Source organism: Haplochromis burtoni, unplaced genomic scaffold (genome assembly GCF_018398535.1).
Source record: "Haplochromis burtoni strain Fernald_Lab_line unplaced genomic scaffold, NCSU_Asbu1 Contig_395, whole genome shotgun sequence".
Taxonomy (NCBI): domain Eukaryota; kingdom Metazoa; phylum Chordata; class Actinopteri; order Cichliformes; family Cichlidae; genus Haplochromis; species Haplochromis burtoni.
The window spans coordinates 399354-425876 of record NW_024582756.1 but is presented as its reverse complement, the minus strand read 5'-3'; the positions used below and the strand labels follow the sequence as shown (position 1 = coordinate 425876).

Below are 26523 nucleotides of genomic sequence, written 5' to 3'. Positions count from 1 at the left end.
GAGACCACACAGTCTTTTTTCAATGAATTAAATAGGATTATATTTGTTAATCTTCCTATTGATTTTGGTCCAGACTTTCATGTCATTTGGTATACCATATCTGTTTGTTAACACGATTATATAATCAAAGTGACATACACGACACAACCTCAGTGCATTTAGATATGATCAAGCAGACCAGCTGAAGTTCAAACTGAGCATCAGAATGACGAAGAAAGGTGATATAAGTGATTTAGGTGATTTAACAGAAAATACTGGATATTTTCGTTCCCTAGGTGAAAATATCTTGTTGATGCCATAGTTTAGAGAATGGCCTTCGAGCTGATAGGAAGGCAGTTATGGAGAAGAGCATCTCTGAATGCACAGTATGTCCAGCCTTGAAGCAACTGCATTATAGCAGAAGAAGGTCACACCAGTTGCCACTGTTATCAGCTAAAAACAAACACTGAGGCTTCAAATCCCAGCCTCACTGGAAAAATGCCACGTGGTCCGATGAGCATCAATTTCATTCAGATAGTGTAATCAGAAGTTGGTGTAAAGGCCATAAAAGCATGAATAAATCCTGCTTTGTATCAAAGGTTCAGGCTGCTAGTGGTGGTTTAAAGGTATGGGGGATATGTTTGGCACAGTATTATAGCTGACCATGCTGAAATTATTCCACGAAGAATTAAAGCAGTTCTGAAAGGCAACAGGGGGCCAACCTGCTACTAACAACAAATAAAGTGTCGAGTGTAGTCCACATTAATAAAAAATGTATTTTAAAAAATATTTAGTTTACATGCATAGATGATGTATGTATTATCTCCACAATATCATTTTTTAATTTAAAAAAATGCAGATTAAGAACAAAACAGGCTCACAGGAAGTTCTCTGCTAGGAAAATTTGGACTTTCAGAAACAATGTGTTGATCTGCCTGTAGAGGGCAGAGGCGAGCTCTGATTTGAAAGCCCAAACAGGATCTCCCATTTGTGAAATAATGAGATAAAATGTTATGTCTGTACTGGTCTCCCACAGTGAATCCTGCAATGGTAGCACCAACCTTAAATCCTAGGCAAATATGCCATTATTTGCTTTGAGGGGAAAAAAAACAAAGGAGGATTGAGTGTGAGCTTAATTTATTCACAATATTACAAACATGATGGAATTTGGAACTCCAAACAGGCACAAAACAACAACTCTTGACAGAAAACAGGTGTGAGACATGCCAGAAGAGGTGGGTTTACAAATGTCTGCTGCTGGCAGTCGGGACTCACTGAAATGTCTTTGCTTCTCTTGGCTTTAACACAAATTCTCCTCGTATCAGTGTCACAAATCTGCAGTTTTTGGATCAAACCAGCCTTTTCCTTCAGCTAAACACAGCTGTGATTGAAAGAGAGAAACAAGCAGTGACTCAGGAAACCGCGCACACGTACAGTAGCAAAAACCAACATTTATCCACGTGCAGCCAAGGGTCTTCTGTTTCTCCAAAAATGCCGGTCTTTTGGATTCTTTAGGAATTCCAGCAGGCTAAACAGAACGGCATTCAGCCTCTTTAACACTCCAGCCTTGCGTCAGCACAAAGGCCAAAACAAGCATACGTTTGTTTAGCAAACTGAAGCGGTCAGAGTCATAAATCTCCAGAGAAATGTTTCAGGGGTGGTGGCCAAGGTGGAAAAACTGTTTACCACAAAAACATGGAAATATTTATCCAAGGTAAAAGGGCACGTAGTTACTAAGAAAAACTGATTTATTGTTAATCACAATTTATTTACAAAGACTGCTACTGCGTCTTTGTGGTCGTTACTCCATAAATATAACATACATAACCCACAAGCAATACAGTGTGGATATATATATATATATATATATATATATATATATATTTTTTTTTTTTTTTTTAGCCAGCAGGTGTAGATTCCTGAGAGACGATGACATTTCAATCACCTTCACAGGAGTTTTGCTGAAAGTTAACACGTCAAATACCAAAAGGAGTTCTGTCTTTCTGTTCAACCACACACACACACAAGCACGCGCGCACACAGTGACGAACAGCAACATTACACAGCTCTCAAAAGTGTTGGACTGAAGGTTCTGTGAGAACAGAAATGTATAAAACTATGAAAACTAGCTGACAGATTTTAATGGGGAAACAGTGGTGCAGTTAAAGGTGAGTGGATGTGCGGGTAAAGTGTGTTTGTACTTTCAGAAACAGCCTTTAACTTAAGAGAAGTGTGTAAAATGAAACAAGCATCACGTGTTTCTAGAGGGGGCTACTCTGTGGAGGTAGAGAACAGGAAACCAGTCTAAGACGCCTGAATTGAAGATTGCGAATTTTTCTCATTAAAAAACTTAAAACAAAAGGCATTTCAAGTATCAAGAATCGGCTATGCGACAAAAGGACATTGGGGAGCAAAGTACTCAGTGATATAATTGTTGCTTATGTGTAATCTGCTTTTATGAGGCTTAGCACCTCCGTATGAAGAACTATTCCAGTATAAATCATCAAGGCTTTAATGAAATTAACTGGAAAAGAATTTGTACACAATTTTTCATGCTGATTGATGCGCTCATGTACCTTTTAAAAAAGATCACCTCAACATTCCTATTTAAAACGAACCTGAAACAGGAAGAAATATTGTTTAAATGGATGGAGTAAGGCTTCCACTTGAAATGATCTTGAATCTGATTTGAAGAAATGTGCATTTAGGTTTTTTTTTTACAAAGTGCTTTTTTCCATTCACCTATTTTTTTTTTGGTTTTTAGTGCCTTCATTTGAAACACATTTAAAAATAAGAACATTAAAAAAAGATTAACTCTTCTACATCTATTGTACATTTTTACTGATATGATACAGTACATCGCTCTCTTTCAGACTGCTTTCTTTCACTGGCGTCCTCCCGCTGCTCAAATACAATCTTAAAGCTTATAGTAGGTTTCCACAGGTGCAGATACAGGGCTGAAGCACTAATGAAAAGTGAAGGGAGGGTTTCTGCATTGCTAAAAAAGTGTCCCCACAGCAGCTCTAATGGAAAATGTTCCACAGCTTCAGCTATCATCAAGGCACACAGAAAACCCCCCAAACAAAAACAGTTCACTCCTGTTCGAAGTAAAAGATGTACCGTAGTGGGACAAGCCTGGAAACAGTGGTGGGCGGAGTCAGTGAGCATTTATGAGTCTCAGCAGATGACAGGAAGGTAAGCAACTTCAGTCATTACTGCTCACCTCATGCACTGCCTATATAAACAAATAGAAGAGGGGTATCGTGGGTCTTGGTGTAACTCTGCTAAACTCTTTTCAATGACCAAAACAGTCATGACAGAGTGCAAAGGGTTGCAGAGACCAGCTGGACCTCTACAAAGCCAACATGTCTCTACATGTCTCATTTTGAAGAAGCCATCCTCATTTTAGGTAAGCGAAGCAAATCCAAAATTTCCCCCTCACAGATCCAGGCTGCCGGTAAGGGCCTCCAGCTGCTCCTCTCCCAGCCTCTGCTTCTCCTCCAGGTCCTTTTGCCGGATGAGCAGCGACGCCTTGGTCTGGACGAAGCGCCGGTAGTCCTGTAGCTGTTCGGCGGACAGCTGGCGTGACAGGAAGGTGGAGACGAGGTTTTCTCTGCGATCCAAGTTATCCTTCAGATCTTTGGCATCCTCCCTCTGTTTGCATAGCAGACGATGGCGACTGTCCAGAGATTGCTGCGTGGAAACGCAAAGAGAAAAAATGATCAATTCTAAGTGACAGAGTTATAAGGCTACATTTCCTCTCTATTAGACACATGTTGATAACCAAAATAAATCCCTAAAACAATCATGTGACATTTTGTCTCATATTTTGGGGTGTTTTTATAAGTGACAGGAGATAAAGAGGAGTGAAAGCTGCACGATTATGTTTCAAACAGCTACAGGACAGAGGGTGCAGTGTTTCCTTGTGTCAACAGAGGGCAGGGTAGTTACAAATGTCATCGAAACTGGGTTGGAGTTTCGATGAGTCAGTGTAAATACCAGTATTGCTGATAACAGCTAGAAAACAAATGAGCCCTCTAACAAGCCCTCAGTATGCAGCACGCTCAGCGCTGCTATTACAGAGCACAGGGCTAACAAAGAGTCTTTTCAGGAGAAAATCTGGAGGTCTAATGCATCCATGCAAACATACAAAAAGTTATGCTGGAAACACTGAAACAGGTTATTCAGAGAGCGCAAGAAAGCACAGCCAGAACTCGTGTTACGCCTGTGACGTGGCCACTGGATTAATGATTAATTAAGAGAGCGCGGAAATTATTTAGGAGAAGAAATTAGCAACATGAAAACTCTTTTAATTGAAGCCCCTATCGATTATTCAAATTAATCTTCAAACATTTGATAAGCTGAAAAGTGTCAATTAAGCCCAGATAAACCCAGCAGCATTTTTTAAATTCCACAAAGTGAGAAACCTTGACTCCATTACAGCTGCCCTTCAACTTTCCCCCAAGTGGCGTGTTTGCTGTTCTAAAGTAAACAGAACAAGAGTATAGCTGAGGGCATGGGAGCAGCTGCACACTTCTAACACTTGCTCTCCGTGGTCTTTTTGCCAGGAGCTCCTAATGAGCCACAGTGTATATTGAGATCCTTAAGCTTAGTGACGTAGCATTTCTCCCAGGAGCACTCGCTGACAGTATGCTTTTACTCACATGATTTAGTGTTTATGTGTAAACAGCATCACCGTGTGAATGGCATCAAAACACATTGAGCACATGCTGGTGTATTTGAGAGAGTTCATTAAAAAATTATTATCAGATCATTTGATCTAAAATGCTTTTAATTTTTTTAAATTATATGTGTTATGTAATGTGACTGACTGTTATGTGTTCATGAAAATCCAAATCTGAGTCAAAACAAAGGCAAGAAGGATTGAGTGATTGTGGGTTTTCTTTGCAGAAACTTGGAGAATTTTGGAGAGTTTTCAAAACAATCCCTGGTAAACAATTATGTAACGCTAATTAAAAATACTAAATTAATTATCCAGCGTTATTTTCACAATAGTTGGCATGCAGAATCAGCCAGTCAGAGTCAATGTTTCTGGTTCCCCACCTTCTCCTCAGCATCAGTGTTCTCATCCACGGTGCTCAGGGCGTTCTGTACCCTGGCCAGCCGAGCAGACAGGCACAGCAGCAGACTGACCACCCGCTCCAGGTCACCTATGAACAGGTTGTACCTCTCCAGTTCCACAGGGAGACAACGCTCACGGACCAGCACCTGTAGCGCTTCCCCGCGGGCTGTGTTCTCCTGAACCTCTACCTGGAGGGCTCCACGCGTCTCTTCATACGAGCGCAGACGGTCCTCGATGTACGAAGCCAACAAACGCTGAAAGGAACAAAGAGAAGAGTTTGAGACGCTTTAGATAAATGAGATGTGGTGAAAAAAGGATGGATATAAACCAGTTAAAAATATGTTTTTTTACATTTGCTGCCATGGAACCATACCACTGTACTAGCAGTGAGTGTGCATGGCAGCAAGAAACAGGGGGGAGTTACTTGCTAAGCCAAACATTAGACAAGAGGGAGACACTGATAAGAGGCAGACGGCATATCATGTGATAAGAGACAGAACTATTGCTGCTTGAATAGTTGAATAGTCCACTTAAGGCCAAATAGCTTACAGATGGTATCAATATGAAATCACCAGAGGATCTGGTTTAAAAATTAAAACTGAATGAGGCCACAGTTCAAACTGTTCACATAAAAGCAGTGCTCATTCTGTCTGGCTTTCACTCATTTAACAAAGCAGTGATTTGAGACATACAGAGTATTTTTACCCATAAAGCAGACAGACCTTTGGTCTCATAGGGATGTCTTGAATGTTTTTCAACTACCGGTAATGAATTATTTCTTCTTACTTGTCGTGAGGAATTTTAATGTTGAAAAAACGATTAAGCTATACTTGCTCTGTAATGCACGCTGAACTAAACTAATCACTATTTGCATAAAATGATGATTACCTTCTTCTCTGTGATGTCAGTTTTGCTTTGCAGGTCTGCTGATTTCTCACTGTCGGGAGCAGGGGGACAGGGAGAGGCTTCCGACCCTTCCACTGTTTCAGCACTGCAATGAAATTTGGTTATGTTAAAACAACTTGATTCCTGCTGTCACAATATAGACATGCTCAAATGACATGTTTGTTTCAGGCAGGCCACATTTTAACAGCAACACAGAGTTAACTGAGCAAAGTCCAAATGTTTTCTGCATATTTAAATACTCTGAAATGCATCTGCACATTCTCTTTGTATCTGAAGTGTGCTTACATTAGCAGAAATAGAAGTGCATGCACAGCAGTAAGCAAATATACAGGTGTGTCTGTGCATGAGATGTTACACAAGATAACAGAAGCACCAGTGGAGCTCAGTTCATTAGCCAGTTTAAACTAGTGTCAAATTTCATGGAAACCCATCAAACTAGAAATCCTAATTACCTGAGTGCTGCACACCATTGGAAACTCTAGCTTGGCTATTATTATCCATTCTTTACGTTAACTACTTATTCTTCAGGAGTGAAGAAGACCTCCAGCACAATTTCTATTTTCCACGAGTGTAAACTGAAAAATAGTCATTCCATCTGCTTTGTTTACCACTGCTGAGTTTACCTGAAGTGTTTTCTTCTGGCACATGAACATTTACCTTTCTGCTGCTCCATTCTGCTCTTGTTTCTTCTTGTAGTGCTCCTCCATGAGCAGTGTGTCCTCCGACAGCAGCTGCTCCATCAGCATGAGCGCTGTCTTACGATTGGTCAGTGGGTAGAGCACTCTAGCTAACGTCTGGTCGGCTCCGACAACTGCTTCTACAAGCTCCTCCCACTTAGGTCTCTCAGCAGGTGTCTCCTGGCCCTCCGTCTCTCCCTCTGGTGTTCCCCTTTCCTCCATCTCCTGGTTTTCTCCCACATTCTCATCTTCCATTACCAGATCTTTCTCCTCATCCACCTGATGACTGATGTCTTCGTCGGAGACCGACGTGCAGGGAGACACAGAGGTTTCACTCATCTGCTTTAGAGGGACTGCACTAGTGGAGTCGAAAACACTGTCAGTCAGAGGTGTAGTCTTGACTTCCTCTTTGACCTCTTCTTCTGGTGACAGAATCCAGAGCAAAGGATCTGTGGTGACGCCACAGCTCAGAGACACCTCATGGTTTGAATCAGGTGGCTGGCCATTACTGCTTGGTTCATTCACCGACTGCTCCCTCTCTGATTCAGTCACAGAAGATGTGCTGCCTCTGCTGGAAGTCAAAAAAAATCATGATAAAGATTTACACCTGATGAAATTTGCAAAATCTTTTTTTGATGTAATGTTTCCTGTTACTGATTAATTCAAATGAGGAAGAAACTGGTATGGCACATTTTAACATGGGGTCTAATCTTACCTGGATCTGTTTTCAAAAGGAAGCTTTGTCTGAGTGGGGGTGGACGCAGTGGATTTAATCTCCCTCTCAGTGATCTCTTCACCTCCAGGGGACGGTGGGTTTGAGGAAGACTCACTAGGCGATCTGCTAGACCTGCATTCATCTGTGACAGGGCCATGAGATCCAGGACTCGCAGGATGAACCTTGGCCTGAGAAGGGGAAGAGGAGGAGATAGGGGAGATTGATCCACTTGAGTTCCTTGATCTGACTGTAGCATCCTCCTTTGAGTTGTCCTTCAACAGGGCTTTCCTCTGGGTTTGGTTTTGTGACTGTCCCTGAGTGTGCTTCTGACCAACAATCTCTGGCTCTTTTCCTGTTTTCTCCGAAACACTTAGTTTCTTCCTCCTTCTTTCCTGCCCCTGGGCTTCTCTTTCATCAGAAAAGTCTGGTCGTCCCATCTCACTCGAATACCTCTGCAGATGATCCAGCTGTTCAGAACTTTTACTCAGGGCTGACACCTTTGTCACCTGGGATACCCCAAGCTCTTCCATGGATTTTCCCCTCTGTGACGGTACACGGACCTGGTGATGGTCCACAGGAGCTGACTTTCTCGAGGATTCCTTAATGGCAATCTTCTCAGAACTAAAATAAGAACAGAATCAGACATAAAGATTCATGGCAACTGTAAGTTACTTTGGAGCAGAAAGCCTTGCAATGACGTGTACCCCGCAGGGGCCAACACAAAGAGAGAAGAGCAACCATTCACACCTAAAGCAATTTTGAATCACCAATTAACCTAACCCTACCAGCTGCAGTACCCAAAGAGAACCCACGCAGACATGGGGATGTCTGATTTGAACCTCTCGCAACAGTCCTAGCCACTGTGCCACTATTTTACCTGAACATGAATCATTTCTAGAAAATAAAAATATCAATGTTCAAAACAGGAGACTCAAAGTCGAAATCAACATAATTTCAAGAAGTAGGCTAACTCATTGAAACTGGTTCAGTCCATTACTCTTCTTTTACGGTCCATGTGTAAATCTTTTGAAAGGAATGTCGGTTTGCTGGAGGAAGTTGGTGTTGACTTTCCAGCACCACAATGAAACAAGTTGAACTTTATAGTCTGTACCACAGTGCACACATCACTGACCTAATACTTCTCTGACCTAAAACCCAATAAAAGTGTCCCAAATTATCTGCAGCACTGGTACATACCTGCTGGTCTCCATAGTATTAGCTGGTAGTAGATCCTCCTCATATTCATTTGCCTGCAGACCCAAAATAAGAACAAAAACACTGAATTTAATTTGTACTGGTGTCAGAAATTACTACACTGCCAAGTGAACATGACCTGAAATATTTCGCTTTAATTTTAATTTTGTATTATTTACGTTGCTGCTTTTTAAATGCAATACAGACTCTAAATTAATTAACTATATCTGTGAAAGGAAATCTACAGGTGACTTTAGTAAGGAATGTCATATTAAGGATACATCTAAGGGCTTTTTAATGATATTGCCACTAATTTGGCCTACTTTACCTCAAGTGTGTGCGGTGTGGATGTGGAACGGTTCCTAAGGAAACTAGGTGGTTCTGGCTGGTCCAAGAGACTCTCCGCTGATGCAGACTTTCCCTGAGAAGGACCTTGGCTCTCTCTCCATCTGGACTGATTTTGCTGGCCACTATATTGGCCTGAACAGGACTGTGCTGAGAAGAACTGTGCATACCTGTTTTGTGAAAATTAAACAGAATACTTTAAATGCTTGATTTAATCCACACTACAAAGGCAGAACCAAAAGAAGCTTCTCAGCTGTACCTGATCGAGCTGGTGGAGGAATCGAGGATTCGGCCTGCAGAGTGGGGTCTGTTAAGCTTCTTCTTTGTATTTTTAGCTTCATAATTCCCCGATAGAGACCTGGGACCTGGCCAGTCAAATGGTTTCTCCCCAAGAGAGTGCCTCTGTCTGGGTGGAGGTGGTATCTGAGATGTTGGTTGCTGGGGTTCGGCCGCTTTATGGCCCGTCTTACGCTCCATGTAATCCACCAGAGCCTGATGTCGCAGATGTTTTAGGTTTGTCTTCGAGGTGCTCGAGGTTGAAAGAGCTCGACCTCTTGTCTCAAACATCTTCCTCCGTGCTTCAACCAATCCCTGCTCTTCTTGCGGCACCTGCTCCTCTCCCTCATTTTGATCCAAAAACAGGTCGTCGCTTTCATTGCCAAATGAGCGGCAGGCTGAGTGGTGTGGGCCACCGCCGAGGTGGTTGAGTTTCTCTGGCTCCGAGTAAGACATCTTCTTCTGCTCAGGAGTCAGTCTCTTTCTGCTTCCAATTCGTGCCACCTGTGGCTGGGCAACATTTGTTGGCCTCCCACTTTCATTTTCATGCTTTTTGCCAATCTCCATGTGATCACTGATGTCTTCTTCTTTTATGCTCCCCTTCTCCATCCCTTCTGAAGTGACAGAAGGAGTGAGCGTGTCGCTAGAAGTCTCTGAGTCCTGTGATGAAGAGAAACGATGAATCACTCCGGGTCTCAGCTCTGGCTTTTCCCTGATCCGGTGTGGCCACGACAGCTGCAGGTCCCTCCTTTTAAATGACGTCTCCCTCAGAACTTTTGACTGAGCATCCTTCAGCTTCTCTTTGTAGTACTTTTTAAATGAGTCATCCAAGGTGTTACAGGCAACTGAAATATCATCACCTCTATTATTCTTGCTAATGTCACCCTGTGGAGGTGTCTCACTGTCATTTACTGGCACATCACCTTGGCCTGTTTTGTTTAAGACTGTTTCCTTGCCTTTTACACTGATCCCAGGCTCATTCTTGGGCTGTAATGCTGCTCTGCTGGCACCAGTGAGGTGGTACAGAAGCGGGGTTGTTTCCTTGTTTATCCTCTCACTTGCAACATCCCCTAAGGGCTGCCATTTCCCTCTCTTTGCATGATCGTCTCTCTTGTGGTGGTTGGACTGCTCATTGCTAATCAGTGATGTATCCTCCATTGTTGGTGAGGCTGATTGTGAGCAGCTTCTTTCGGGACCACAATAAAATATAGGGTTGCTGGCAGTGTGCCGGCCAATTTCTCGATTCTGCACTGTGTCGATTTCTTCTAAGGCATCGAAGCTTCGCGAGGACTGCGTCAGCTTAAAGGACGGTTTAAGTTGCTCCCGACTCTCAGAGATCATATCTTTTCCTGGGGTAACAGAAGTGAAAACATCATTTTCATCTAGAATTGTACCACTGGAGGAGCGAGAAGTCTCTTGGAGAGGTCTAAACAAATTGTCCATTGTGCTGTGGCATCTTTCTCTTAGCTTGTGCGTCTCCAACACAGTAGAGACTTCACTTCCAGCCTCAGAACCACAAACAGAAAGAGAGTGTGTCTTCAAACCAGACTCAGACAGCTTACACACTCCAGTGACAAAGTAGTATTGACCCTTGTGCTGAATGCTGCTGCCGCTGATAAGACTCTGATCATTACTCCCCCAGGGGTTGGCAGCTCGGGCTGGCTCTGAACCAAGCCAGTCGTAAGCAGAATGTGCCCTTTTGCGCTGACTTTCAAGATGGCGCTTACTAGCTTTGCTATAATGGTCTCCATTACATCCACCAGTGCTCGGGGGCTTTTTGGCTGGCAGGTGGTCAGGCTGACTTGTGCCTCGAGGAATAGATCGGCTTAGATTGTTTGCTGACTTCTGCTGCTCAGAGGCAGCTTTGTTCTCTTTGATGGATAGATATTCTGGGTTCAGAGGCAGCCTGGTCTGATCATTAGGCTGGAGGTGGGGTCGGTAGTTTGGTGGCACCTGTGCCTGTGGCTGCTGCTGTTGAGAGCCTCTCCAAACTGGGTATACTGGGTCAGAAGTGAAGTCCGAGTTGCTCGTATCAGCATTAGCTGTCTCAGGTTTTGTGGCATTTAGATCATGGTGCTGCCGAACTTGGGGTCTGGCCTTCTGATAAGGCTGCTGGAGCTGAAATTCAGCATTATTATGATGGATGTTTTCAAAGTTTTTAGTAGCTATAAAACTATCCAGGCGTGCTGGAACTGGAGGAGGACGGACAGGAGGGACAGCACTTTGGGCTGAATTCCCCAAATGCATCTCTCTTTTTGAGAGTGCTTTGTTGTTGGTATGGACACTGTTACTGCCATTGTAGTTAAGGTGGTTTACATTAGTGTTAGTTTTGTTGCGGTACTCATGGGCGATAGATTCAACTGAGCGATAGAGCTGGTCCATGGTCTTTGAGTCAGACTGCAGAACCTGGGTCGGATGGTAAATGGACTTTACATACTTAAGATCAGCATAGTGGCTGAAGGAGTTTGGCTGAAGGTCCTCTGGAAGAAAGGGAGATGGATAGTCTGGGGCAGTGGAACCACCAGAGAAGGAGCTATAGGCAGAGTCTCCTTTGCCGTGTTGGTGGTGTGCAAGTTGGTCGACGATGCTACTGCTGGACTTGGCTGGGGAAAGCCGGCTGACAGGCATGCTCAGAGGATGCAGATCCACGTTGCTCATTCTCTCAAAGTGGAAGTTGTAGGAATCCATGGAGGACTGGGGCGAATGGCAGGAAGGGAAGGGCAGAATCTGTAGATATGGTGTACGTGTATGAGCGCTGATGCATGTGTCTTCCTTGTGGTTGAAACTGGGAAAATTACCACAAACACATCTGCACCAGGTTGTCCGTCACGTTGGTTACTATTTAGGTCATTTTCCTGCCTTCTTTTTCTGCAGTCACAGCCCCATGAAACAGTCTGCTCCTGGGGAAGAAAACACAAACACAGCACAGGCCTGAAAACTCAATTTAGGCTTAATTTTTCAGGACAAACATGGTACAAATGACTTTGTTCATGTTGTTCACATTAGGCTTACAGGCAAATAATATTAATATTTTTTTCTTATTAATGCATGTGAGATAGTATTTTGTAATCAAAAGCAAACTAAAACAGTATCAATCAAACAGGTTTAGATAGTTAAAGTACACTCCCTTTAACACAATTACACCTTTGTCTGCCTCAACATGTACTCAAAATTAACACTACTATGTGAGCAAGACAAGTTTCATGCCATTTTTTTTGTTTTAGGGTTCTTACAGTTCACGCCAGCTTGGTTTTGTGGGTCAGTGCAGTTAACCACCTGTTGAAGGGGTCTGCCGTTTTGCATCAATAAGACCTCTAATTAAGTTCCCTGAGACTAGCAGAGCACGTTGCAGCACACTCATGAAAAAATGTCAGGAATTTCATATAGAAGAACAGAAGCACCTGAGGATTAGTCATGTGACAGGTGTATAATGCATTGTTATACACAAGTGGCTCAAAAAAACATTTGTTTTCCTCTTATTCACTGCACACCGCAGTATTTGATCTATGTATTTGTTTTGTCAAATGACTGTCTAAAATATGATATGTTAAGAGCAACATAATAATCAATGATCAATGCACTATTTAATTATAAAAAAAAGATCACTATCCTCTCCTTCAATGTAAATCTAAATGTTTCAGAAGCAATATCTGCAAATATGTAAAATGTTCAGATTTTATCAAGTTCACCACCTGACCCCGTGACTGGAAGATGCTTTGCACCGCTAGTGTCACACCATTTCAAATGACACTTTTTATCTGCAACATTATGGAAACCTTATGGAACATTATGGAAACCTTTAGAGTGGAGCAATTGCGCCACTCTAAAGGTAACTGTTCTGACATGTATATACAATATACTATTTAATGTTGAGGCCACGTGCCTATGTGAGTGATGTGCTGCTAACAAACAGATTCTGCCAGTTTCCTGTTTGATCAGGAACTGAATAGAAACAATCAAATTTAGATTTTATATACTTATTTACTGCATTTTAAGTTCTGCAGTGGATACTTGTTCATATAGTCACTGCAGTTCATTCTCATACAAAAACCAGCTCTGGCAAGTGACTGCGGCGTTTGAGCGTTACAGTGGACTCTCCCATGACCTGCATGCATTTCTTTCACTATGTCATCAAAGTTTATAGTCACACACCTGTCATGCATACACAAAAGCAAATGCTACTAATATAACAGAGTCAAGCCAACCAGCCCAGTTTTAGGGCTCACCAGCGACCAGATTTTGCTTAACTGATTTTGTTTCCTGTGTAATCGGGAATTATTTCATTCACAAACCACAATGATGACTTGAGATTCCTTACAGTCACTTTCAAAATTTATTTTTTTCCCAGTGTTTCCAGGTTTTTTGCCTGGTATTAAAAAAACTGCATTACAGATAATCCGAGGTGGCCGTTTTGCATATACACAAAACCCACCTCCCAGGAGCCATTCACAGCTAAACTACAGTATTAAGGGGGGTATCCCATGTGTTTATGAAGGGCCTTCTGATCTGTAGTGTGTTACTCTGCGTGTGCCTTTGTGTGTGTGTGTGTTTTCTAGCCATCCTATTTCCACTGTGAACAGAGAGAGGCTCCCAAACAGGGGAGCGCTGAAGTGGAAGTGATGGAGGGGACAGGCAGTGACAAAATGTACAGAGGGGAGAGAAGGAGGGAGGGTAAGGCAGAGGGTGACCGGCCCAGACAAATACTCTCACACGCAAACCACAACAACAAGAGACAAGAGAAGTGAACAATGACAACAGGAAAGCTGAACACAAGTTAGAAAAACAGACCAAGTGTCACAGTAGCAAAACGGAGAGGGAACTAATCTGGAGCTCTACTGTGTTCAGATTGGATTGAAAATGTATAAACTTTAGGGAACACCATCAGAAAGAAAGGAAAAAGAAAAACTCACCAGAACTCTGAGTCAAAGTCACTGCCCTTCCTGATTTCCATCTGAAAAAGAGAGTGTTTCCTAAGTTTAATCTGAAATAAAGATTTGCCAATTGATTTCCATGCTTGTTTCTCATTCAGAACATTGTTCGGCTTCTAAAGAGGGACCAGACCAAGTAACCAGGAGAGCCAGATATTAGAGAGAAGACTTCTAGCGGGTTCCTTCTCCCCCCACTGAGACCCGAGGCTGCCTAGCGGGGACCACTGATTGGCTAGCCGATGACGTCCGGCTCTCCGATGCACAATGAGCGCAGCGGAGGGAATATTTCACTGCTGCAGATAGCTGCTAGTGCTGCCGGCCGCCTAAACAACAGAGAGCGAGAGAGGGGAGGAAAAAAAAAGAGGCCTCGCATTCCTGGCTGGCTTCAAAGACGGAGCACAGCCCGGGCGCCATTCATTCCCAAGGCCCTGAGCCCGGCACATGGAGACTAGCCAAGGCAGGAGGGAGGGGATAATGGTGGTGGGTCGGGTGGGTGTATGGGTGACCTCCCAGCCTCCACCCCAGAGGGAAAAAAAAAAACAGTCACAAAGAACAGCTATCCCCCACTTTCATCCTAATTTTCCTCTTTCCACAATTTCTACAAGTCTCCTCTGTATTTCTTAATAAACTCATAAACTGGGCATCACACAAACAAAAGTATCACACAGCAGTACTGCAGTATTTGTGTTGGTTTGAGATAAGTGGCCTCTTTTTAAACCTACAAATGTAAAGCATGTTCACCATGTCAATAATACACTTGGAATTAACAGGTTAGTTTTATTAAACCCTAAATGGGCACAAAAGGCACAATATTAAAAGAAGACTTAAACCTTAGCATTGCAACACGACACTGATCAGTCAGTCACACGAGTCAACAATAACCTCATCTTTCAAAACTCCTGCGTGATTGTGTAGTGCTGTACAAAGAGCCTTGTTGCTTTCACTGTTGTTTTCTATTGAGGCTGGCACCACTAGTGCTCCGCTATGCGGGATCTTTGTTACTGTCAGCCACATCCACGATGTTCTAGTGATTTCACTGCTGGCTGACTCCACCTGTTGTAAATGTACTCTAACTTTTGTTTATGATCATGCTGAGAGAAGGAAAGAAACATTAGCATGTAAAACTGTAGCATTATCACTGAGAAAATTGACTATAATAACACTTAAAAAAAACAAACAGGCAAGCAAAGTTGGCTTCAAGTATGTTGAATGGTCAATTGTTGAGCTAGATTTGAGCTTAAAGCAATTTCCACACGTGATTACAAAAGAAATCCATGAGAAGGGTTGACCTTAAATATTGAGGTTACGCATAAACAAGGATAAGCTCATGACCACTTTCTGCCTGGCAACTGAGCTAAGGACTATATCATGGCAGATGGAGGGGAGAGTAAAAAAATTAAGAACTGCAGGCTATTCAAAGAGCAGATTTTTTTTATGTTTAAAAGAAATGGTCACAAGAGGAGCTTGTTTTTAATTTGTTAGGAAGACGGGATTCATAAAACCAACAAATGAGAGGAAGAGAGGTTAGGCTGATCTAGAGAGGGAGGAATGAAGTATGGGAGGGGGGTGTTAAATTCTTTCTTTTTTTTAATGTCTTTTATTGGTGATTACGTGTTCCAGCGTGACCTTCACCATGAAGCCACGAGACTGGACCACCAAGTCTCTGAGAAACAGATATGACTCTCAGAAGGCAGAAATAGAAAAAGAGAGGATGCCAAGAAGATCAAAAGAAAGAAAGACAAATATGCAGGGAGAAACTATTAAAACGGTTAATCCTGCTGGCCCTGCTACATCTTCTGAGAAAAATGACAACAGGTTGGTTGATGGACACCCTCCCAGACAGACCGCAACAAATGCTTCTGTTATGAGCCCACAAACTATTGTTGGTACTGTTGCTCTTAATTAGAATACTGAATAAGTGTTTTTCCAGCACCATGTCACTGCAGCTGTATCATTTTTCCAGAAGGCAAGCATTTTCTGCTACAGTCCTCAAAGCAGAGTAATGACATGTGTCTGCATAGTTTTTAACTTTGAAAAAGGACTTAGTTTACCCAGAATCCACCGCAAATTAGTCCTATTTAACACTGTCATGAACTTAACAGCTTTCTATAACAGATATGGCTCATAGCTAAGCCATATTCAAAAGGTTTATCTTTGTAAAGTCAACAAAACCTCTGAACCTTTGTAGACACGTCAAGATTTCTGTTGACCCTCCTGGTGGTGGGCCCCACTTTAGAAGTGCTCTTTAACCCCTTAGCAGTCCTATTAGTCCCCTAAACCATCCAATGTCCCGTGGGCGGTACGTCCGACTGCTAACAGTTTAAATGACTGTAAAAGCACCAGTATGCCTGCCACATTGGCTGTTTCTCTCACCACCACTAAAACATCACACAGTCACTTTTATATATGCCTGCAGTTAACACGCAGGAAGTCACTGCAGTATTCTCCTGAACGATAAGCATCTAATTATTTTGCAAATTACAAAATTACAAAAATAAGTCCAGGCGGCTTGTATGATACTTGGGTGATAAAGGACTACGGAAAGCGATTTTCATGCTCTGCTGTCTTGCTGTTGGTGAAAAAGATTTTTCCATCACAAACAGTAAATCATTACATCTTATTATTATCATCATTTTTTTTTCTTCTGACTTTGGTGATTATACTAATTACACATTTGTGATCCTTTTGACAAAAACAAAAAGAAAGGCACACCAGATTGGCAGTTTGAAAACCAATCCTGGGCTGTATGTGGACACTACTGCCCACAACTCCCACTGTGTTTGGATATATATCAGCTGCAGCACTGAGCGGAGCCTTCCTGCAGAGCAGAACATTCACTCCGTCTGAGAAAAGTTCAACCACAGCAAATAGAAATGACAGATATTTAAGTTGATGAGAAGCAGACCAAGACTCACAGAGCAAAGCTTTGACTCAATGTGCAAAATTAGAAGCCAAAGAACTTTTTGGCTCATGAAGGCCTTCATCAAGCCTACGAGCCGTGATATTCTTCACTTACTCTCAGTGAAATAGAAACATAGTGCTTTAACCTACATTCCCTTTCACTGAAATCCACAAAACCTAACTACCAGGGAGGCAAAAGAGACTCAACACAAGCTCAAATTAAAATAAAAGTTAGAAACATGACTTCACTTCTGGACAAGAGCCTCCCAGAGGACCAACAGGGCATCATTCTATTGTCCTCAATCAAACAGAAGCAGGGAGGAAGCCGTATTTGAAAAGGTGGAAGTGGATGTATGTTGAGCTCTGACAGAGCAAAGCGGCTGGTTGCGGGAAAAGGAAAGGGGCTTGCCATGCAGTGTTATCATTAGCACCAGCAGTGTAGTTCTTTGTGTATGCGTGTGTCACACACATATGTATGAACCACAATGATTAAACAGTGAGAGCTGTGGAGAGAAACTGTGAAACTGTTGCTGGGCAGTGCTCACATCAGTGGCTAAAATCTCTAGCTGACCAAGACAAGCTGTCACACTCTAATAAGCTCTGCATTCCTGCCCTGATCTGGCCTAAATACTTGACAATATCAACACTGAGTCCACTTCATGTTGTTGTTGTTGTTTTAACAAAAAGAAAGTATAGAAAAAAAGAAAGCAATATGTTTGCAACGCCAAACACTGAATGCATGTTTGTGCAACTATGACACTCCTTTTGTGTTTGCATAGATGCAAATTACTAACATCCCTTTAGTTTAGCTGTGCTTACGTAAACGCCAAAGATGAGACACACAGAAAACCCAACAAGGGCAATAAGTGTATATTAATAACATGCACCAAAGTTATTTTGTATCCTTCCTGGTCAATGATTAACCAGGAACTGCATCGTGCCTCGCAGCACTTGGCTCAAAAATGAGTACAGGCCTCTAAGAATGATAAACTATTCTCAACTGGCCTCTGAGAAGACAATTACTTTTGTATTTAAGACCCCCCAGGGCTTTGCAATGTGATCTAGTCATGGTCAGTTTAACTGGATACTGTAGGAATTCCACTGCACTGCAGAATAGTAAGAGCCTACAGACTATTGGGTTTTACTTGTGTGAAGGCGAGTCTGCATGGAGCCTCAGTCTAAAAATGGGCCGTGCAAATTCATAATTTCGGCTCCATATCCTTTTCAGTCTTTGGTATGTGTAATAAAATCTGAGAACATACTGACCTAGGTCAAAATCCAGATGTAAAAAGATAGTAAACAGCCAATTACAAATATATCTCAATAAACTAAATGTTGGCCTGTGGCCTGATAAGATAATCTGATCATTTAGATACAGACTTTATTAGGTGTCCTATGCTACTACCAGGTCGGACCACCTTTTTTCTTCAGAATCTCCTTAAGTCTTCATGGCACTGATTCAAAAAGGTGGCAGAAACATTCTGCAGAGATTTTGCTCCATATTGATATGACAACATCACACAGTTGCTCCAGATGTGTCAACTGCACATCCATGAATCCAATTTCCACTGTATCGCAAAGGTGTTCAATTGGATTGAGATCTGGTGACTGTTAAAAACCATTTCAGTATAGTGACCTCATTGTCATGTTCAAGAAAGCAGTTTGAGATGATCTGAGTTGACATGACACATTAACCTCCCAGAAGCAGCCATCAGAAGCTGTGTGCATTATGCTAATGAAGGGACGGACATGGTCAGCAACAATACTCAATGTAGGTTGTGGTGTTTAAAAAAACGCTTGTGTGGCACGGACATATCCCCCACACTATTACACCACCATCACCAGCCTGAACCACCGATACAAGGCAGGATGCTTTTAGCATGCTTTCATGTTGTTGCTGAATAACAATTATGACCCTACCTTCATCACAGTTAAGCAGATGACAATCTTTGTTTGGGCATGCCACTTTGAATATTTTGGAATTAATTTGTAGAATATTCAGAAGATATTCAGAATATTCAGAAGACACCACTGCAGGGCAGCAGATAAAAAGTGATTGTAAATGCGTGATACCATCAACAACAAAGGAGCCATGGCGACAGCAAGTGAGAAAGAAGAGACTGGTCCCTACAGGAAGCTGAGACAAACACCACAAAAAAGCACAATAACAAATGACCCACTTCCTGGTTAGAGGTGGGGAAAGTCTCAATGACTCCTTCATTACAGAAAAAAGTTATCTTTAAAGAAAAAAGTTGTCTATTCTTCTTGGGTCCTGAGTGTCAGCCCTCACAGCTCAGCCCTGATCTCTCAGCTGTCACTGAAGACACTGTTAGCAGTCTAAACAGGGAGGATAATGTGCTCCATTTGATCTTCATCCAGCTCAGCTCTGTCTTTTCTTTAAGCACTACATGTCGCTCAACTCGTCAAGCAGGGTACCAATTATTTTATTTTTATTATTATTTATTATTTATTAACTTCTATCTATAAAGTGTAGAAAAATAGGGGGGGGGGGGAGACTCAGTTTCCCTTCATCTTTGTTTTCTCCATCCCAAAATCAAACACAAACACTCACATCTGACATCCAAGAGTCACAGATTTGTTGGTGCCAATACATACACCACAACTATTATTAAGACATGCATGCTTACATCTTCTGTTTATGATATACACACATATAAAAGATCACATATACTGAAACCTAAATAGCTTTACATTGAGTATCGAAAAATCCAGTAATAATGTAGCCACGTTTTACTGACCACTTTCACGTCTTCAGCTGACATTCTCTACCAGTGAGCTCAGTGTCGCCTGGTGGCAGTGACCATCTCTGCCATGTTACATAACGAGCTGTGGTCTGACTATAGACACATAACAAACACTGGATATCACACATGGTGGCATTGCTGCTGGGGCTACAACACCACGTGGCATCACCATGAGGACGTGAATTCGCAGAGGTGGAGACTTCCTGGAGTGAAAGTGACTTTACAGAGCATGTATTGTTCTTGTAAGACCAATCCCTAATCTTACACTATCAATGTCATGGACAAGGTATGAACACCGACTTCAAACCAAAAAGAGCAAATAAGAATATATGCCAATATAAGAGTAAATACTATCTTCAGGAAAGACCACGTGAAGACATGTGTTACTAATGAACAACATAAAAGAAGTAAACAAGAAAACAAAAACTAAAAATAATCACAGAGATAGTGCAGAGGATTTGGAAATGCTCATGCAAGACGCTATGCATCTGCACCTAGACAGTATATAATACACTACTCATAAAATGCATTAATGCTGGTAAACCCAGGGTAAAGCTGTTAATGGGCTTCCCTATAGCACAAAGGCTACATGATATGACCTGGTTCTCAGGTTTTTCAAAAGCAGCTGCAGTCTAACGCTCTCTGAGGGTTTACAATGGAAATCAGTGTAACCCCAGTTTCCTGGTCGTTATTAAGAAGCTAATTAACTCTGATTTTAAAGCATGGAGCTTACTTTTAATTTAGGTGTGTATTCCTGTAGTAATCCTTACTGCAGAACATGTCAGATGTAGTAGCAGCCTCAGCCTAACTCACATATCTGCTTCTATAATTAAACTTTAAAAGATTGAGCATTAGAAATACTACTTATTTCATATAGTTATTATTAAGGGTAAGTGCAGATTTTCTTCTGTTGAATGGACTGGGGCAAAAACCCTGATTATGAAATCTAATCTCTAACACACTGTGCTCAAGTCATCATGATGTCAGCAAAATGTCTCATCAACTACTAGCTGGGCTACCTTTAAATGACTACAAGTGAACTGCCATGATTACCTTAAAGTTAAATCCAGTGCTTTGGTTTACAACTAAATACTGGTCATTCCCATGAGTCTCAGCTTTACTACGTGCGTGTAGTGCCAATTAGCAAACGTAAGTAGATTCTTTTCTTATAGCTGACTTTACACTCATGACAATATTGATCAGCGGGGCAAACACCTGACCCTTTATGGTGACATGGCACTTAGTGCGTTATCGCAGGCTGATTGGCTGGATTGGGAGCTTGGCAGAAGCACAAGGAATGTGCTTGATAAGCAGCGAGAACATGTACTGCAGGTAAAAGCAAACAGGCTGTTATAATCATTACACAAAACTCCAATTTTACTTGTCGTTTCTTTCAGATCACATCCCGACCTCAGACCACTCTGAGAATTCAGTTATCAGTTATGTTAATGGTTAGTTCGCAATGGCGTCTCTTGTGCTCTAGTGTCCACTGGAAGAAATTCTCAATTTCTACACGGTTCTTACAAAAGTTGTTAATTAAACTGCTGTATCTAAATATTACTCATACTATCAAACTGGCAGTGAGCTCACCTGTTGGCCTGTGTAGATAGTACGTGAACATCTGATAAGAGACAGCCTGCGGGACACTTCCTGGTCGAATACAAAAGTGCATAAGAGAAGATCACAGAACTGTGAGCCCTCAGCAAAGCAATGAGGTCACTATTTGATTTAAAAGATAAGTTTAGACCATCTATGTCTGGCATACTCTGAGACAAACACGTTGAAAAGGGACTCCCCTTTTTCCTATCCACTGTGCTCAACGCAACTTAATTTCGATTTGCAATCCAAAAGTTCTCATGACACCTCCAGACAGGAAAAACAGGCCTGTAGTGAAGCTTTGTTATATCATAAGGACAAAGTTTTCGTTTCAATACTGATTACATAATGACGTTAAATATTTAATCCTCTACTGAGGGAATATGCATGGGCAGAAGTGCCAGGTTAACAATGTGCCAATGGCGAATATTTGCAAAGATGCCTAAGCACCAATTATGACTGTTAGCGCAGAGACCAAGCACACTTTAGATTTAGTTATTTGATTAATCAGAATTTACCAACCCTTCTTCTAAGAACCATGTCAGCCATTTAGTAGCAACACAGTGACGTACTACGGGTCTAGCCTCAGGTTTATAAGGTTTGTTACTGCAGTCATGGAAAATCCAAAATCTCATCCCCATCCATCTGCTGCCACACAGATCGTAAATTTTCACATCAACACACTATCCTATTACCTTTGAGACGCTCCGAGGACATAAGTAGAAATGGGCGTTTTCCCCTCTCATAATTGTTCAACCTCCTGGAGTGGCTAAAGTCAGGTTACAGTACTAAATGACCAACGGCACTCCAAGACAACAGCATTCCTGGTCAGGCCTTACTGCTCCCTTGTACCTATATAATGTGAGGCAATTATCAGTAGTGAATGGACAGTCGTAGAACACAGAAAATAACAGAAGCATTTCAGAGACCGGTTTTGAGGGAAAACCTGCATTCCAGACTCTAACAGTAAATACACTCCCTCATTGCTGAGATCCAAGCATCAAGGAAGGGCACACTCCTACAAAGGTTTTTGCTCACTCAGTAACTCAAGTTTGGAAGATTGTCAATCAAACACACCAAAACAAGAAGTGTTCCCACGAGTTGTTGTAACAGCAGTTTCTCAAGTAATAAATATTTACCACGTTTCCCCATTCACTTCTATTGAAGCTTGTCCAGCTGACAAATATAAATGTGGGTTTCCTGCTCGGGTCACATGTTTTTTTACTGCGTTGTCATCTCACAAAAAAAAGGAAAGAAAAAAATCGCTGTACACATGTTATATAAAGATAATGGCTGTGCTGTGATTTTGGCTAAATGGACAAGTGAAATTATCGCTCAGGGAGAAAGTTAAAAGCAACAGGATGCTTGTAATTTTCTTCTTTCACACACTTATTTTGGGTGTTGCAGCTTTCTAAATTGTACAAAGGAAAAGAGAGAGGCGTGCCTGGGGTGAGAAAGGCCTTTGATAGCTTTTTGTTTCTAAAGCGCTATGAAAAGTCGCTAAGTTTGTAACTATGACATGAAGTGAAGAAGAACGATCGTGGCTTCATACCAGAGTGATGAGAGCAAGGCATCAGAGTTAAGACTGCATGTACCTCCACATGTATAAAAAAAGAAGGAAAAGAAGAAGAAGAAACACGCAAATCCTGAAACTTCCATCCATGCACTTATGCAATGAACGAACCTCAACATTCAAATATTCAGCTGCAGCCCTAGTTTGGTTACCTAACAGGCTCCACCCACCCTGAATGCACACCTGTGCTTGTGTTGGTCCATTAAACTAAGCCTGCATCCAGTCACAGGCACAAAAAAAAATATTTAACAAACAAACTCTGCCAGCAGAATAACATGTTTTTGTCCTGCTTTTGTTGAATTCCTTTCCACAAAGAGCACATAAATGCAGTCACTGCAGTCAGTGGCAAAAGCTTACTGACAACAGGAGTCATTCACGCATGGAGCTTTTGCTGCTGGGCATGTCAGTGACATTAAGTCTGGAAAGGAAGGAGACCAAGGAGAAAACAAACATGAGGATAAAAAAGGAAAACGTATAAGAAACTGTTTGATCACTATCTAAAGTGCCATGATGAAAGTAGCAGACATGCCTCTAATCTCCCTCTTTTTACCTGGTATTATGCTTTTAGATGCATGAAAAGGACAGTCCAGATACAGAGCAGCAGCTTCATCAAGGACAACAAGGGGAAATTTGCTCAGTGTTGCATTAGGAGATTTGAATTGCAAAACAACCGGGAAGGCAGATAGAGGCAGTCTGTGTGGGCAAACAGTAAATATGCACTTCTCCCTCTGCCTCCAACTTGACACTGAACAACAGTTCTGATCCAAAGCATATTTTTGAGGAAGGAGATTTGAATGTTTAATCTAGAACCCACTTGGCCACTGTGACCTCCCCGCTCAGTTTAACACCCTCCAAATGGCAGATGAAATCGAGCAAATTAAATTGGCCAGCATTCTCCACATTTTTGTTTTCGCTCAATGAGTGCAAATTATCAGGATTACCCACCCTGATAGAACAACCGGATTAAGCCAAGGAGAGATGAAGGCCCCTTACCAGAGCCTGACTAACGGGCAGAGCTGCAAGCAGTAACTCAGTCAATTAATCAGGTAGTTAAACTGAAAAATTGATAACTTATTATTTTCATAATCACTTGTTTTAATCCCTGTAATCTACTATTCCTTTAATTTCTATAATTTGTTAGCCTTGGCATCCCAGGCTCTAATGTCACTCAGTCTCTTTCTTCTTTATTTACACTCATGTCTCCTACTCATTCCTCTTAAAGTGTAAAACAACTGAGGGTTTCCAGCAGATTTCCTTTTGAGAAGGATGCATTTCATCTGCTATAGTAACCAAGTGAATAAAGTGCCTGGAACATAAACATGACTGGAAACCACCTCACTGTTTGGCAGTTACTTGTCAGAAACCATCTGGTGTCTGACTTTAAATTCCCGTTTATCTAAAGAAGTACTTTCGTGCATAAACATTGCAGGTACAGAGACACCAAGATTAGAGCAATTTAGCCACCACACTAAATAAACTTTCTGCTTCCTAAAATACTAATTTGCTAACTGAAAATGCCTACAAGCACACAAAACAAACAAGTGGTTTGATCACATCTCTCAAGGTAGTTAACAAAAAGAACAGAAGCTAAAATGCTCAAGCTGACCCATGATCAGATGCTACTACACTTTATTGCAACAGATCTAGCAAGCTGTAAGTTGACCTCCTCACCCCTGCTAATCATCTTTCCACTCTACATGCACACAAAGTACATTTAATCTAGTGGGCAGCTTAATGACAGATTTTTTTTTAAATTCTTAATTCCCAGCTTTAAGCATGCTCCACATATTTTTTCATGACCACATAGTAAACAAACCAGTACCAAACACTTCCAGTGATACTTACTTCCTCAGTTTTGATGCGTACCTGAAGTAGATCATTTATCTTTTTGAAATGACAGTGACTTTTTGCAGTGGCAGTTTCCCTCAGTACAACACACACAGTATAGAATATCACGCCACTACTCAGTTGGTGTGTAGGCTGAAGAAGAAGAAGACAAAATCTCCTGTAGACCCCTGTCCTCAGGAAGTTGTGAGTTCTCTTTGTGCAACAAGGCCCAGCACGAGGCATTTCCTACCTTTTGCCTGGGGACTCTCCACACCAGAAGAACGTTGACTGACCCTGAAGACTGTGTGTTTTGTCGCCAACTCCGGGACTCAACTCTGAAACCTGAAAGACAGGTGACGTTTGTGGAGAAAGATGGCTGCCGCATGGCATGACCTCCGAGCCTAGCAGTTTTATGTGAGTCAAAAGGCGAGGAGTGCCTGCTTGATGTTCCCGCAACTAGCTGGGCTGACCGCATGTTCGAGCGCGAGCCAGAACCAATGAAACATCTGTGAACCTTGTTCCTCTCCTTCCAGGAGCAGAAGTTTCCTTTCATTTTCCATTTTATTTGTCAGGGACCATGTCCAAACAAACAAAACATTAATCTCCTAAGAGAGGAGGTGCATTATACCAGATTTAGCTGCTAGCTAATTTCCATCTGCAGTCCCTGAGCATTTCAAATAACAAATAAAAATACACAGAAACACATCTACAGTTAGCAAATTATACTAATACAAATGTAGCTGATAGGTCTATACACTAATTCAAGCATCTCGGCTACAATTTAAAACCACATGGTACCACAGTATCCATGTGAAGTTATAGTCACAGCACTTTGCTTACTAGCCCCAGATAGACAGCTGGTATAAAGCCCATTTTCCCATCATAATGCAATCACAAGCAAAGAATTTGTTCCCTCAACAGGCTGATAAGTCTCTCAAACTAAGTAATCTTGGCTAAGCGCTTTTGCTCTGAGAAGTTTTCTTTATGCTGCAGAAAACTATATAATGAAAAAGAAACAACTAAAAGCAGAGTTATTATTTTATCTGGAGTACAGTATTTCTTTGTTGCGACATGAACTGAGTTTTCTGCATTCGTCCCACCTTTGCCTAAGTAGTTTCACTGACAGAGCGCATGACAAAGGTGTATCAAAAGAACAAATGTGTGTCTAATGTCCTGATAATTACAGAGTGCCACCCACACCTCTGCATACGCCTCACATTATACCAACGCCTCTGCCAAGGTGAAATACTTGGTATTAACTTCTAATTATCCTGCTTTTGAAACACATACAGTAACCTAATAGTGCTGATTATCATGCTCAGGAGTCAAGCGATTCCTAATCTCTATAGTCTTTCTCAGCACCAAGTTTACCACTGTGGTTAATTTTAGGGGTACTGATCACAATGGGCTCATGTTGCTAGTGGCAGTGCAGGTTTCCTACCTCAAAGCGGGGGATGAACAAGGGGGTAAGGAGAAGGAGGAGGACGGTGTGCAGACTTTAAAACAAATCACACAGAGATTAAACTTCACTAGAAAACAGTGCAACTCAATTTGGACTTTGTAACCTGCTAAAGAAAAATAGAGTGATGTAGAAACACTGATGTGACTACAGGGGTTAACATTAATGTCTTTTCTAAAAAAAAAAAAAAAAAAAAAAAGCTATTCAAGATGGAAAAATACTTAAAACAGTATTTTTTCACAGTGCTGTTATATATACTATTACATAATAACTATAGGTCTTGGTTGCATTTTTTTTAA

At 41.7% G+C, this 26523-nt stretch overlaps 1 protein-coding gene across 9 annotated transcripts in view; it reads right to left on the bottom strand.

Moving 5' to 3' along the window:
• Positions 1–2179: 2179 nt before the first annotated feature.
• shroom1 (shroom family member 1) overlaps positions 2180–26523 on the bottom strand; it is a 30265-nt gene continuing 5921 nt past the window's right edge. For 2 of the 9 annotated variants that reach the window (XM_005944230.3, XM_005944231.3), the window contains exons 2-10: positions 14086–14126; positions 9159–12075; positions 8883–9069; positions 8558–8610; positions 7361–7981; positions 6626–7216; positions 5951–6053; positions 5044–5316; positions 2180–3672 (exon numbers count right to left, since the gene is read on the bottom strand). In XM_005944230.3, the coding sequence (XP_005944292.1) occupies positions 3418–3672; positions 5044–5316; positions 5951–6053; positions 6626–7216; positions 7361–7981; positions 8558–8610; positions 8883–9069; positions 9159–11863 (4788 nt within the window). In that variant the 5' untranslated portion in view covers positions 11864–12075; positions 14086–14126 and the 3' untranslated portion in view covers positions 2180–3417. Of the gene's footprint in view, positions 3673–5043; positions 5317–5950; positions 6054–6625; positions 7217–7360; positions 7982–8557; positions 8611–8882; positions 9070–9158; positions 12076–14085; positions 16335–21359; positions 26398–26523 lie in introns of those variants that run through there. The other 7 variants (XM_005944235.3, XM_005944234.3, XM_042212824.1 and 4 more) reach the window with 6 other exon arrangements.